The 16,546-nt window shown below is 34.3% G+C and overlaps 1 protein-coding gene across 1 annotated transcript in view; it reads left to right on the top strand.

The window, feature by feature from the left end:
• LOC117121654 overlaps nucleotides 1-15,828 on the top strand; it is a 25,352-nt gene extending 9,524 nt beyond the window's left edge. Inside the window, exons 5-13 of the mRNA XM_033266899.1 lie at nucleotides 50-92; nucleotides 1,163-1,327; nucleotides 6,459-6,652; nucleotides 8,785-8,847; nucleotides 9,858-9,871; nucleotides 9,920-9,947; nucleotides 10,635-10,732; nucleotides 14,312-14,431; nucleotides 14,544-15,828. Coding sequence (XP_033122790.1) covers nucleotides 50-92; nucleotides 1,163-1,327; nucleotides 6,459-6,652; nucleotides 8,785-8,847; nucleotides 9,858-9,871; nucleotides 9,920-9,947; nucleotides 10,635-10,732; nucleotides 14,312-14,431; nucleotides 14,544-15,668 — 1,850 coding nt within the window. The 3' untranslated portion in view covers nucleotides 15,669-15,828. The remainder of the gene's footprint in view (nucleotides 1-49; nucleotides 93-1,162; nucleotides 1,328-6,458; nucleotides 6,653-8,784; nucleotides 8,848-9,857; nucleotides 9,872-9,919; nucleotides 9,948-10,634; nucleotides 10,733-14,311; nucleotides 14,432-14,543) is intronic.
• The last annotated feature ends 718 nt before the right edge of the window (nucleotides 15,829-16,546 follow it).

The raw sequence follows: 16,546 nt of genomic DNA, 5'->3' as shown, positions 1-16,546 counted from the left end.
TATGTTGTGTATCACTACATTCGAGTATATAATTACTATTTTTATTCAGATACCATTTACAGGAGTAACGTCGACAAAACACTGTTTATCAGGTGAGACTGGTTTGATTAGCTGCATACTTATATAAGTATGCTGCTATTCCATAGTGATAAGTTAATTATGAATTGTAATAACAATAACAAGATAATAACAATATTAATAATAATAATGATAATAATAATAATTATTATATATTATTATTATTATTATCATTAAGAATAACAATAATAATAATAATAATAACTAAACTTACTATGTCTTTACAACAGAACATAGGGCTTTGCCCATTGCTATAATGAGAAACAAGGAAAACCAAAATACTTATAGTACTAAAAAAATTATTAAGTTAAAAAAAAACCATGTTCACAACTACCGCGAAGTTGTGAGAATCTCACTAACTTCGCGGTAGTTGTGAACTTTTTTTGTTTTTTTTTAACCAAAGTTTCATTCGGATTAGTTGACCTGTTTTTGAAATACCTGGTCCGGGACGTTTTCATTTGAATGGCCCTCAGATCCACACTCTCCTCCGGATTGTCACAAAAATTTAATCAATTCTTTACTAAACCTTGACCAGCTGTTATACAAAGTTTCAATTTTCAGTATTTTTAAATAGATATTTAGGTCTGTTACCTCAAAAATTTAAATGATCCTCAAATTTACACCCTCAACTGGATTGTCCTCAACACATATAATTTTTTCCTTGTAACTTGGTTAAACTTTTCTGAAAGTTTCATTTAGATTAATTGACCCGTTTTCGAAATATCTGGTGTAGACTATTTGCCCTTAAATCACTTTAGATTGACACTAAATATTAGGAGGCACATCCTTAATATATAGTCTATGCTTCGGCAAAGCATGGAAAAGTTCTAAGCATATGAAGTGACTGAAGTGCAGGCCAGAAAAAAACAGTGCAAAAAGATTGAAAAAAAGTATGCAAGAAAAAAAAATCAGAACAATGTCTTCCAGCTACTGCTGGGAAAAGCCAATAATATGATGATGATGACTCTGATCATGGAGGTGACGATGTTGGCAATGGCGATGATAATGATGATGATGATCATCATCATTTTGATTTTTGCCAGTCTTTGATAATTAACTAATTCATGATTATTTTTTTTTTTAGCCCTATTGGAATTGTACTCAGTGATCAAGTGTATTCATTTGCACTAAAAACTGGAAAAGGAAAGGAAGGACAAAGCTATATTAAATGTGTTGGTAAACCTCAATCTGAAAATAAGAACATTAAAATTACATGGAACGATGTTGCTGAAGTTATACTCAAACCAGAGTAAGATATAATATACATTTTCTTTTTGGTTTAGGTCGGATCATCTTTGTTTGAAGTAGTAAGTTTGTCACTGCAAGGTCACAGTGGTTGTAAAGAGGAAGAATAAAAATTTCACAACTTGCATAAGCTACCCAAATATTCGGATTTTTGTTTACTTTTATCGAGATGATATTTTTTTGAAGATGGTTTATTAAATTTTAATTGTTAATTCAGCATTTATCCTTTTTAATATAATTATGTTTTGTTTATGTTTTTGTTGGCATGAGACAATATCTTGATGACGGTTTCAAAAATTGATTATCATTTAACCCCGTTGAGACTGTTTTTTTTTGTGTTTCATCCAATATTTATTTATTTGTTACAAAAATGAACAATTAAAAAGTGTTCAGTAATGATACACATTTTTCTCAGTTTATGTTTCTACTTTGGTATGAAACTATGTTACTTTTCTGCTAGAGTAATTTTTTTTTCGGTATTTGTGTAATCTAAATTAAAACTCTTCCTAGACAAGAGTGTTGGATTCTTGCTCCGCATCTCTAACCAAGTATTGAGTAAGTTTCTCAAAACATTTGGTAAGAGTAGTTGTACAGCCGTGTTAATCTGAACAAATATTGATAGCAGGTAATGATGAGGCAATACTCTGAGACCAACTTTAAAGATGTTATAGTTTATTTGACACAAGCTTTCGCTGACTTCATTGACGGCCAGAGCTTGTGTCACATAAAACTACATATTTGAAGTTAATCTCAGAGTGCTGCATTAGAAATTATCACACATATTTCTATGTGAAACTATTTATAAGCAGAGTGATAGATTTAGGATTTTGTGGAAGGTGAGTGACAATCGAGGGCATCGGTCCGTGGTAACTGATTGGAGGTGTTTATTTATACCATGGACTCCATGATTTTACCTATGGTGGGGAACATGGAGCTATGTCATAGGTGTACATCTCCCTTTTAGGACAGTGTGACCTTCTTAATTACACTGTGTAAACAATCAATGACAGTAAGTGATAAAAAGATTTATTTATATTGGGTGGGGTGTAGGCCTACTGTATGCAAATAATGTGTATTATGTACATTATTTGCGTGGGGAAGGTGAGGATTGTTTATGATTTATTTAAACTCTTTAGTTATGTTCTTTCATTTGTTGAGCTTTAAGTTGTTTTTTCCTCTTTGTTCATTAGTTTAAGTTTGACTGCGCCACTTTCTTGTGTGCTGCCACTGTTGTAAAAGTGTATGTTGTTCCTTTCGTAAACCCGCCGTGCCCAAAATTATGTAGTTTCTACGCATCGCTAGAATTTGCGTCGTAAACATGATCGAGATTGTGAAAAGAAACTCAACCTAAGTACAGTATTTCCTCCATGGACATAAAGTGTACTGATCACACACTCTAATTTTCGAGTTTCAGTCACTGTAATTTTTTTTTCTTTGGCAAATCCCAAATAATATATTTTAAGCAATTTTAAACAACAAAAACTAAATATTAAAAAGTCCTAAAACCTTGCCTTGCGAGTAGGCCTATTAAAAAATGGCAGCGCTGTTCCATTTCACGATTTAGTGTCATTAATATTATAACATACATAGTCTCAGCCTCCTACTTTGATTGTAACAACAAGACCTATGGCCACAAATGTTGCATGCTAGCCACTAGCCAAAGTCTTTTTTATTTGAATTTTTAAGATTTTATACCAAGGGAGGGTCGGACGCTGGCAGCAAAAAATATCAGATATCGGATTTATACGGCCCTAGCAAGAGCAGCATGGTCGTTGTTGTAGTAGTAGGCCTACAGCGAGAGTAGGCCTAGGCTAGAGGCTAGCTCCACCTAGGCCCAGGGAGTTGTTATAGTGACTGCTAGGCCCACTATAGCTACTACTATGGGAACAGGTCAAAACGGCAAAAAAAAAAACAAAATCCAAAATGACAACACTTTTAGACCAAAACGGCAATGAACCAAAACAGCAATTAGTCAAAATGACAAGACCAAAACGGCAATTAAATAAACCAAAACGTAAAAAAAAAAGTAAAGTGCTATAAAAATGTATAGGCCTATAAATGATTGCGGTTATACAATCGCCTAAAATTGTAGAGAAAAAAAATAATTAAAAAGAAAAAACGGCAAAAAACCAAAACGGCAATAAGTCAAAACGGCAATGACCAAAACAGCAAAAAAAAAAACGACAACACTTTTAGACCAGAACGGCAATGAACCAAAACGGCAATTAGTCAACACGGCAAGACCAAAACGGCAATAAGTCAAAACGGCAATAAAATAAACCAAAACGGCAACACTTCTAAAATGACATACTGTATGGTAATTGGCAAAATGGCTAAATAAAGTACTACTAGTCTACTAAGCCTAACCTAGAGAGTCTAAGCCGAGGGCGTAGACTAATCGTTATAGTTAATGTTATAAAAATGTTTAGGCCTATTCTAAATAAATGATTGCGGTTATACAATCGCCTGAAATTGCAGAGCAAAAAAATAATAAAAAACTAGATTTGAACTCGTCACTGAGGACGAGTTTGGTGATCCGCCGTACATTGACCCACAGGAAGCGCATGCGATGCTGGTTGAAAAGTTTCATAATATACTAAAATATGCTGTAATTAGTTTCTTATTAAAGAATAATTTTTAACATTTTACACATGTGTACGCAAACGTCTTGACGCCTGTGAGTTTACTCCTGATATGAATAAAGTGTCAGCAATCCAAAATATGTGACAAACGTAATTTCCAGCTTCATTACTTGCAATGTGTGTTGAAATGAACGTACGTAGCGTAAATTATGGAAACTTTTACAATGCTGATAGTGTTTTAAAAACTGCCTGTTAGTTGGTAATGCCACACAAATTTTCCCTTCATATAACCTATATATCAGTCTGATAGCGTCGAAATACAGTCTGCCGCCCCCTCTTGTTTTTTTTTAGAAAGAGATAAAAGGGCTCCAAAAATTCATTCTTTTTTTGACCATGATCACGTGAAGAAAATTGTCTCAGCTATAACATACTCACAGGTGGGAAACGATCGAACAAGAATAAGCGCATGCGTTTAAACGAGTTTTAAAATAAAGACGTTAAAAATAAAAATTCAGTTTTTTTAAAGTTTAGATGGTATTATAATGACGTCACCATGTCCGATCAGCCATAATGATCCATAAAATCATATCTGCAACTCATGTGCTTTCACAGGTGGGAGACGATCGAACAAGAATAAGCGAGATACGTTTAAATGAATTTAAAAATAAAGACGTTAAAAATAAAAATTCAGTTAAAAAAAAAATTTAGATGGCAATATGATTACTTACTTTAGCATATTTTCACTGTATATTGGCACAAGTCCGCGCAAAGATCCCTATGTTTGATGCGCACGTACGACATTGCTATTAGCCTTAAGATGACTGAAAAGAATGGAAATTTGTGAAAACAATTTCAGGAACACAAAATATGTAAAAAAACGTAATTTCTAGCTTCCGTATGTGCTGTGCAAGTAAAAGTGCGCGCACGCGTAGTGGAAAATTTCAAAAAATTTTGAAATGCTCAAAATGACCTGAAATGTGCTCTAATTTAGTCAAAAAATGATTTCGAGCATTTTATAATGTTAACGCTCGCGTACGTGCGCGTTATGAAGCGCGCACGTAAAATTAGGGTACATTACATTCAACATTGACTTGAAGTTTATGCTCACTTAATAGGATTTCGAAACGGCAATTGGTTAGTCATATGATCGGTAATGTAAAAACGCTCAATTGCGCGTAGATGATGTCACGCAAAAATGAGCGCGTTGAAAAGCTTACCAAGCCAAATGTTCGTTTTAGTGCGATTGTGCGTAACTCGTGGCGAAGATGATGATGATGATGATCCTGACAATAACAAGAGGTGATCCGCTCGAGAAGCGGATCACCAGAAAAAACAAGAAAAAAGTATATGCACTTGTATTTACGACGTTGTTAGAAAATGATCCGTTAAAAGTAACGTACACAGCATTTGATGATGGCGAAGTCGTTGTTGTACCATAAACAGACCCACTTGATGACATGTTCAGTTGACCATGAACATTAGGCAAAACATGAATCATTGAACCAACAATAGTTTGCTTAAAACGCCATTTTTTATATTTAAAATTTATTGAAAGTAACGTTTCATATGGGCGTTACCTTTGAAAAACCCCTCATGATTTCGCACCTTATTAATGAACTTTAAGGTGCCATTAACTCGTATTTACCTTGGTTTAATGGTTTTATTTTAACTGCTGTTACTAATATAACAACATTAAAGTACAACTCAAATAAAATTAACAGACCATTATGATTCAATATTTGTTTTGGTATATCATCAGTTCAGTTTATTTCTCATCATCAAAACATTGTAAAAAAGATAAAATTCACACAAGGCAGGACAAAAAATATAACAATAAAAGATGATGCAAAGATGGTCTATGAAAGTTTTCTTTAAGAAGTAAAACTTAATTCCAATGTGGTACTACATAAAACCAGTTATAAACATGAACGTGTACAATGATAAATACGATGAAATTGAGGCTAAATTGTCATAGAAGTAAAAAACGCAAAAAAAGAACAACATTAATAATACTGTAATACTAAATAATAATAATATTAAAAACAGAGCATGATATAAATAATATGATATAAAAAATAAAATGTAAAAACTATAGTTTATTAAACATTTCAATTATACATCAGCATTTCAATTATACATCAGATACATTAGCATAATTGGATGAAACTTTATAATGATGATGATGACGATGACGACGACGACGACGCTTCAGTCTTGGCATTGATTTGCTATTGCCGTTTTGGTTGTTGACATTGCCGTTTTGGTACTTATCATTGCCGTTTTGGTCATTGCCGTTTTGGTTTTTTGCCGTTTTGTCCAGAAACCACTATTAATATTGCTCCTGCGAATAGTTGTCTGAAGTTTTTTTTTTAAACTTTGTGTTTTCTGTTGTAAAATATCACGACAATATTGGTTTTCGCATTTTTATAGAACTCTATTAAAGTTGGTACTGCAGCTTTACGAAAGGGTCAGATGCTTCGCCATCCCTGGATTGGAAATTATTATTATTGGTAATGTAAACTTGACAATGAAATTGTTTAAATCTGTTTTCAGAGAAGAGTTGTTAAGCTTCGTTGCACTGCCTGGCCTAGAACAGCCATACATTATCCTTGGATATATAAATGTATCTAAAGATAGAAGAATTTTAGGGAAGATGTTTTCTTTACTGCCAGATGGAAGCTTTAAAATTATCAAGAACATCTTTGAGAATTTGAAATCTGAGGGACCCATCGAAATTTTCAAATTTGGTGAGTTGTTAGCCTAAGAAATAGAACGTTTAGACAATGATAACATGAAACAAATCTATATTGTGTAATTGTTTGCATGGCGAAGTAATAATATATTTAATGTTAGTGGTACACCACGTAGATAGTTCTGAAAAGTACTGTTGTTTGTTGAGAATGTCTCAACGTTTCAATCAGACAGGTAACAGGGGTCTTGGATCGTGGTGGGGGGGGGGGGTCTTGGGGGGGGGGGGGGAGGTAATAATTTTCCCGGTTGGTAATTTATCATACCCACCCCACCCCCATATAATAAACAATACGACATAGGGCTTATCTTATTTTTAATATAGGCCACACATGTGTATTTGAAACTAAATATAAGCATTTTCATCATGGTTTTATTTATTACAAACGTATTCTTTCACCATCATTACACATTGAGGCCCTTCTTTTAGGTAAAAGATCTATTTTAAACTTAACCCTAAAAACCCTAAAAATTCCTAAAAATGTGCGTGAAACGCGGAAAAAAATATTTGTGTTTTTAATTCTAATTTCGTCGGAATTGATCGAAACTCCCTAAAATCTGCAATTTTTAGAGGAAATTGGTCTACTTTAACAAGAAATGCGAAATTTGTGATTTGTAGGCACTTTCAGGGGGTGAAAAGGGTATCTTCAAGGGGTGGGAAAGATTTTCGACAGATGGATATTTTCCCCTGGTCCCTCAGTGGTTACGCCACTGCGGGGAATTTCTGGCAGCTTAGATCAAAGGAGCTATGGACATTTTGAAGTGGAGAAGGGGCTGCAGGGTGTTGTGAGTCTGGTCATTATATCTTCCTTTTTATTCTTGTCTTTATTTTTCTCTTCTCTTTTTCTTTTTCCTTTCCTTTTCTTTTCCCCTTCTTTCTCTTTCCCTCCCTTTATCCTCTTTCTTTTCTCTTATTACCCAGCTCGGTACGATGGCTTGGTCAGCCCAGTGAAAACCGTCAGGGGGGCAGTCTGCCTGTTACGCCACTGGTTTCAATTGTGTTGCTTCAAACGTCTTCAGGAGAATAATATCTGCATAGAATCCAAACAAATTTCTAATAAAAAATAATAATGATTCTCAGATGACTTATTAGGTTAGCCAAAAATAGATTTTGAATGGAGAAACATTTCTTTACAGTTTTTTTTTTTTTTTTGCATTAATTTAAGGAAAGTGTAAACTCTATCCATAAATAGACCTCAACCTTTTTGAAAATAATAATATGATGCATATAATAATGAGATGTTGAGTGAAGTGTAGGCCTATAAGCTGCTGTTGATGATGATAACATGGGCCGGCAGAATGGGGGAGGGGACACTAGTAAGATGAATGCGAATATGAATGGGTTCAAAATTAGGGGGTTGAGGCCAATATTATTAAGAACCCCAAAAAGGAAGGGGGATCAGGAGGCCCTCTTCGAGGAAAATTTTGATTCTTAGATGGCGTGAAATGAGCTTTCCCGACTTCAAGCTACTGTAGGTGTAATAATATGTCGTTCTTTATATCGCTTCATGCACAAAGCCTCTTCATGCTTCACATTACTACCCAGGTCATTGGATCACACACATATGGAACACATACTCAACACCAAATTAAATTATTAAATTAAATTATATTATTATTCCGTAATATTTCAGCTAGTAATCAGCGCAGTTGTGTTCGAACCTACCAGGTAGCCTTTTGTACTCCTGGGTGGAGAGAGGCACCTGTAGATAAAGTGCCTTGCCCAAGGACACACGCGATTTGCACAGCGAGAGTTTCAAACCCCCGACCTCAAGGTTGGGAGTCCAAGCCACAACAGATGCGCCAACCACTTTAATGACTTAGAGAATTTAATTTTGTTACTGATTAGATCACTTATCCATTGACAAAAGTAGACCTATTTGTTGAAACATTTTTTTACAGTTTATTAACATGCCCCTATTTAATGTGCAAACAGTATAGAATTAACATTTTTTTTCTTTTTAATCTGAAACAGATTACGATAGGATATTTGAGTAGAGTTTAAGCGTTACCAGCTGCTGGTGCTGCTGATGATATTGAAGGGATTGCTGAAGATGAAGAGAATGAGTAGCGATTGAGTTGTCTCTTTACTTTTTATTTGTCATTTTTCATTTTACTGTGTCATTGATAGATCCTCATAGCGGCAAAAAGCTATCAAATGGACGACTCGTCGTCGGTGGCTGGATAAAGCGTGGCAAGTATAATAGTGTTTTTGCCCTTAACTAAAGACGCGCATTATTCGATGGTCAGGCTATAAAAGCTTACAAAAAAAATAAGAAAGATGAAATTTTTACATTACTTTTATGTGTTTAGATCTGATCCCCGGTTAATAATTCCCAGCGTATTATGCTACACTAATTATGAAATATTACTAAACAGATATAATTTTAAAAATCTACCTATATAAACCTATTCGGAACAAATTAGTAGAGTAGATGTTATGCAGCTAACGTATTGTGATCATTTTCGTAATCTAGTGACAATATAAATACTATGTTTTCCAATATTACAAACTAAATACAAAACATTGCTACCTAATTGTATAACATTATAAAAGAGTGTTATTTAATAAATGAATAAACAATAAATACAACAACGATGTAACCAATAAAACTGAGTTATCATAACAATTACACGGGTACATGTTAACTGTGCAAATTCTATTTAAACCATTTTAGACGTTTGTCACATGTACACCTATACTCCTATGCCTCTTGTACATACAGTATTGCGTTTATTTAATGAACAGACGTGACTATTATTATACGTCAGCAGAATACCAAATGGCCGAGCGGTGAAGGCAGGGGCACCATGATTATAGCCAACAATATCGGCACAGGTTTGCGGCCAGTTTGCTCCTATAGTTCTTGTGGTGGAACACGTTTTCTCGGAAAAGGACTATAAACCGTAGGCCCAGAGTACGCAAATGCTCATGTGCACTTTAAAGAACCCTGTACATCTTTCAAGATAAGTAGGGGGTTACCCCCGGTGTACTGGTTCTCTCGGCCCCTATCGTGGACAGATGAAAGTCCGCCAGTTTACTGGCTGCAGAGGACCCTCAGGGGAGGAGAAAGTTATTGAAAAGTGAAATTCTAGTCCCCGGCTCATAGAGACCTAGTTTATTTGCGCTACATAAATCCATTTATTATTATTATTATTATTACGTACCGGTATAATAACATGACTGTATGTGTTGGAATATAGGATATCAGAAGAGGAAACGAATGGATGTATTGAAGAGGTCTTTTTGTACGTCTTTTTGTTGTAAACTTGATGTCGAAAAGCAATCATGTGGTAAGAAAACAAAGTATATAAATTAAAAGCATGTTTTATTGATTATTCATACACATCCATTAATCTAACTTTCATATAGACACATTATGAACACACATACAAACGTAAATAAGTTATACCTGCTTATCCAATATAAACATAGACATGTCGATTTACATACATATACATTATTATATTAAAATACATTATTTTAACATTTGAATTCCTATTACACTTGTAGCACTTGTGAAGTCACTGATATGTTTGTCTAAAATGTGAATATGTTCCTATTGGTTGAAATAAAAACAACATTTGTATAGAAGCAAGTGGCGGCAAGGGTAGCGCTTATCATGCCTTTTACCGGCATTAGGCCGTTCCCTTACTCTTTGAATATTGTAGGCCTACTAATTGTACGTTCCCATCCAAAAACCTATTGATGTAATAAGTGTGATATCAAAGCATGAAATCTAGAAACGCATTACGAACTCGGTACCTCTCACCAAAATCCAAATTTACTAACGCGTCCTCCATGTCCCATATCGTATATTCAGTAAGTAAATTTCCCCTTTTCAATACCCATTTGTTCCTATTTCGTGGTCAGAAATCTTTTATTACGTTTAATTTTTGTTTTTAATGTGGTACTTCCCAACGTGAGTAGAATTTGAAAATGTAACGAATTTGTTTTTTCCCCTTTTCATGTTCGTTAAGAATATGAACCGTTTATTATGTGGACAGATGACGAAATTAATTGGAATTTAGGAGAAAATCTGAAGATTGAAGAAGCTAAAGAAAATATGCGAATACAGGTAAGCTTACCACTACATACACTCTAACTATTTTACTATTACTAAAGAAATTCTTACCACTTACTACTAGGTACTAGTACATACATTTATTCTCATGCAAATTATATTTATTTTTGTTTCATTTCTCTCACTCCGGTGCTAAGACAGCTCTGTAGGGGTGCTTGTTCACCTGTTCTGCTTTTCAGTGGCGTATCCAAGAGGGGGGACGTGGGGGTCGCACCACCCCCACAAAAAGCTTGCGCCCCCCCCCCCCATTCGAAAACTTCGAAGCAAAAAAAATCCGAAGTCATTTAACATCTGTCTCTTATACACATCTAGATGTGTATAAGAGACAGATTTAACATAGGCCTATGTTATTCATACAGCAGTTCTCTTTGCACCCCTTCTTGCAAATATCTGGACCCGCCCGCAAATTTTTTTTTCGTGAAGAGCCAAGCATAGGGAGACATATAAAGCGCTCTGATTGGCTAATGATAAGATGACATAATCGCACTTTTGTTTGACAGTCGCAATGTATCTCGCAGAGCAATGCAGCTGCGATATACACGCCAACAAAACAATCTATGCACATACAGTACAACGCGCCGAGTAAGCCTGATTTATAGGTGTAACAGATTACATTATTGGGAACAACATTTAGTAGTCTACCATAGTCACCGCTGATCATACAACTCTAATACCAATGCTATCGATAGGCCTAGAAAACACTGTAGTAGGGCCTACTATGAGTACAAACGAGGTCGTTTGCATAGAGGGCCTAATAGTAGGGCCTAGAGTTAGTAGGCCCTGGAATCACAGACTTTTAGGCAGACATGTTCATGATACTGTACCTTGTTTAAATAGCGATTTCGAATAGTTAACGCACCCTCCCCGACGAAAAATAGAAATTTTAGAAAAACATAAAAGTGTTAGATATTTTTATTATGGCTTTAATTCACTCCCCTGAAATATCGACAAATTAGATAAATTTAAAGCATTTATCAATCTCATTACAACACTTGTTTCAATTTATATCTGAAAATTTTATTTTCATTTTGTCCTTCACTTTGCTTTTGGCAAAATCATTTTGCTAAATAATTCTTCCCTCCCTCTGACGGCTTCTACAAAAATAAGTTCCCTAAACAAGGCACAGTATTATTCGAAAAGTCTTTCCTTTACTTACCCGTCTATGTCTGTTAATGGTAGTCAATCAATATACAAAAGTGTATAGTAATAGTAAAGCTGTCAAAATTTAGTATTCACGATGGCAACAGTAATATAATAATAATTATTAAAAAAAGTTAGTGTATTGCACCACTTCAATTTATCTTTTCTTCCTCTGAATCTGTGCAGTATGTTATTTATTGATGGTGTCTATTTCATTTAACATATAACATATATTGTTGGTATTTGTATCTGTATTTTAAATGTATAAATCTAAGCTGGAAAGTCAACATTCTTCACTACTGTACAATATATATATATTGCTCTCTCCTTGTGCAATTACACTCGCACAAAATTGCACATCTGAAAAAATTGAAGCAAGTAGATTATAAAATAGTCAATAATATTAAATCTGTTAAGTTATTTTTCTTTATTGTTCTCTTTTTTTCTCGAATTATAAATAATAAAACCAGCTTATAAATGATATAATAAAGTGTGAATTAACAGAGATAATTCACAGCTAATAAATTAAGGCAACCCTTACTTGTGTTTGTAAATATTAGCTAACAAATACAGTAATAAATATAATAGTGTCAGAAAAGCAGATGTGTGAACATTAGTACAATCACAAACTTTATCTATTTTTTAAATAAATAATGCAATATCTATTTTTTTTTATTTGGCAAGAGTGTCATTTACATTTTTTGACTTAAATGAATAAGTTTTTTCAAGGTTTTGGTTTTCCGTATATACTAGGTTATGGGAGACTTTTTTTCTATTTGCTTTCAAGAAGTACTCAGTGGAACATTTTCTGTACAATGTTCTCTTTGTACAACCTTCCATTACCCAACTGTGTCTTTCCTAAATGTTCTAAACTTATTTTGACATTGTAGACAACTTCTGGCTTTTTACTTAGTACATTTGCTCATGTATTTTGGTTAGGCATTCATCTGGAATTGGCTGTGTTGAAGGTAGTGATGGTTCTATGCATAGCTGCTATTAGCAATGTCTATCAGTCACCGTTCCATCCAGAAGCATCCCAAAAGGCCAAATTCCCACTCTGTGTTACCATTTCATGGACCTAAAAAAAAACACTACCAGATTCAAGTATTTAATTGTGCTTCCATTTATTATGTCATATTATGACATAACAACATCAGCAGTTTGAGGATTTTTTTTTTATCAAAAAAACCTGGGTTGCTGCTTATTTGTAGGTTGGTTGATATTTAAAAATATTACTTTATTTTTTCAAACATCACATCTCAAACAATAATATAAGGTGTCCAAAGACCAAATTGCATGTTACTTGTGTTACATTTATTCATTAAAAAAAGGATATATAGGGGCCTATAATAGAAGACTAGACAGGTAAAATGTTGTAACAGCATATAAAAGTACAAAATAGAAAAATCAAAATGGTAAAAAAAAAAAAATTATAACCAATAATTTAAGCAACTGAATAATAAAGAAAGGGGCATCTGACATTTCCAAGTTTGCTGTTAGTCAAGTATAACATTATAATTTTAAAATTACAATTATAATATAAAGTATTGGAGAGCTGTGGACAATAGGCCAGGGTCTAAGCCCTAGTAGTAGTAGTAAAGTTTGGTCTTACGGTAGTTATTTATTATAATTATTATATTACAGTTTTGAGGTGTAGAAATAAAGGAAAAAATATACTATTTGGGCCTTAAGCAGGTTGCTCTTCAGCAAAAAGAAGGCGAACTTGTCATGGAAACTAGGCCTAGTGTAGGTGTTGCATTGATCTTTCTTGCATCATGATTGATGATATGGGATAGGAGTGTAGGTCCATCTTCCAACTACGCCAAGGGTAGGCCTTGCCTAGACTGGGCCTAGATAGATTCATGAGATGCATCCCTCCTTACAATTTTACCTTGATCGTTGTGGGTACGTATGCAGCAATAATAGTGAAAACTTACTCTGAGGAAACCATAGTCTGCAATCGGTGAATCAAACCTATACTTTCTTGTGATCACTCTCACTCGCACCGTATCCGTATTCGAGTGCGAGTTGGTTGACTCTTGTGCCAACTTGTGCGATGATTTCATCTTATCATTAGCCAATCAGAGCGCTTTATATGTTTCCCTATGCTTGGCTCTTCACGAACAAAAATTCGCGACCCGCCCCAGTACCTCTCTTAATTCTACCACTACCACCAGAACACTACCAACTCTAAGCAAATGGGTTCAGTTTATACAATCTAGGTAGAGGTCTAGGAACGTGAAAAATTAATGGTTGTTGGTGACCCTTGACAGTTTTTATTTTCGTTTTTTCCTTTTTCTTTCATTAATTACAGTTTCATTATAAATAGTAAGAACAATAACAACCACAACCAGTCCTATGTAAAATATTGTGTGATAATCCTGACCCAAGTTTGTCTTATTAATTAAAGAATACTGTATTATTAAATTTCAGGTGACAGAAACAGGCAATGGAAAAAGAATGGTTGTGATTATTTCATCTTTAGATGCCAAAAAGGTCTTATACGAAGGACGAAGTTATGATTATTGCACAACGTTTACAAGTAACACTAAAGTAAGTCAAAAGTAGAATATAAACATGTTTGTATACTAAAATATACAACATTGACAATAATTTTATTGATAATACCAATATGGTTATAATTATATTCGTCGAAATATTTCAGGACTGGAAATTTAAAATGCCCGTAGTAAGTTTCGCAATTCTTGGTGGATCGTTGGTTTGTGCTTCGTCCATGGAATGTATGGAAACTTCAGTACCGCATGATGGTGAAGAGGAAGGATCATCTGAAAATGCAAGGAAAGAAAATTTACCAAAGACAGGGTGGAGTATGTTAAGCAAAATCAGAGGCATGTTCACTTATCCACTGTCATTCTACTCAGGAGAGTCATCAAGTAAATCAACAAAAAACTACGAAAGTGTACCCACAATTAAAGCAACATCAACTAATAATGATAATTCAATGGAAAATGCAACGGAAGAAGGCTCACCAGATACAAATACATTGTCAGAAAAGCCAATTGAATGCTCAGTGGAAGAGGTCTCAGAAAATATAAAGAAACGGCGTTCATTAGGCAAATTTGCTAAGAAGGTCACGAACAAATTTACAACCAAGTCGAAAGAAAAGTCACGTGGAAGTGAATCAGCAATACAGTCTGAAAGTGCATTCCTTACTGAAGAATCTACACTAAATAAGGAGGAATCAACAGAAAATACAAGGAAAAAAGACTCATCAGAAACAAATAAACAGGAAGACGAAGAAGAAATTACGGCAACAATAGAAGAATCACTTGAAGATTCAATGGAAGGGTCTTCGGAAAAGGTAAAGAATCGAAGATTACTTGGCATAATTCCAAAGAAGGTCACTAAAAAATTGCCAACCAAGTCAGAAGGAGAGTCATCTGGAAGTAAATTAACAAAGCAGACTGAAACATCCGAAATCGAAGTAGCATCCATGGACGTCAAAGCAGCTTCATCGCAAACACAAGATAGGTCAACGTGGGAGGGATTGTGGCATCTGGAACAAGACACAACCAATGACAAAGCGATCCGCCTGAGACCAGTAAAAGACAACGATTCATTGGGTACTACTGACGACTTCGTTACTATCTTGGAAAATAGAAGTAAAGTTCAATGCGAACAAATCCTGCCATTCACATGTAAAGGAAAATCTTGGTTTTTGATGATTTACAAGACACATTATATAAACGACAAAGACGATGAACAAAACCATAGTTTGTGTACTAGATATCACGTCTTCTCACTAGATAAAATTATGGGTGGTAAATAGTAATGACACCAAAGTTATTATTATATACATGGATAAAAACCATATAATAAATAAAATTTGGATCAATAATAAGCAGTTGGCAATGGTAACATCATTAGGATTCATATTTGTAGCCAATGATGTTATTTTTATTTGATTAAATGTAATATGGTGTACCGTATACATTCTGATTTTATATACATATAGGTGTGATTATATATATAAGTGATCGCTGTCACAGATTCCTTTCTTTTATTTTTTTTAAATTTTTAACTTCATTACAATTCCTGCTCGTTCCTGTTTCCTTCCTAATGTAATGCCCTCTTGCTCAAATATTAAACTAGCTTTTGCATTTCTCTGCTTCTCTTACATTCAATGCATCCTGTGAGCGCCATTTTTTACAAATCTTCTTTCTATGTGTCCCAAATTTTGTCTAACTGTTTCTTACTAATCGTTGAAATAAATTCATGGTATTACCATTCAAATGTTTATTAGAAGTAGGCAGCATTGCCGCGTTCACATTAAGACGCATTTAACTTTTATGAATAATTCAAGTTTTGAATACCTAATCTAATGTGTATACACTCCAATCGTTAACTTTAATGCTGATATATTACCCTTTTAAAGTAGTAGTATCCGCATGAGCTTATCTGTTCATTTTTGTATTTTAAGACTATATCGACTATCATATAGAATAGAAGCCGAATGGGCTTATCTCGCACCCACTCACATTTCAATTTGCCTAATTAATCTCGAAAATTAAGCCCATCTCAAAAAGAAGCTCATCCAAGGGTCCTAAAAATGAAGCCAAGAGCTTTTATTATAGGTTTTTTGAGCAGATCGCAGAGGGATATGCCTACTATAATTTGCTTGTAAGTAATTATTATTAAACTGATGAT

The sequence above is a fragment of the Anneissia japonica genome, unplaced genomic scaffold, assembly GCF_011630105.1.
Source record: "Anneissia japonica isolate Jap-2015-1 unplaced genomic scaffold, ASM1163010v1 scaffold287709_len1912824_cov184, whole genome shotgun sequence".
NCBI lineage: Eukaryota > Metazoa > Echinodermata > Crinoidea > Comatulida > Comatulidae > Anneissia > Anneissia japonica.
This window is presented reverse-complemented; position numbering and strand designations above follow the sequence as displayed.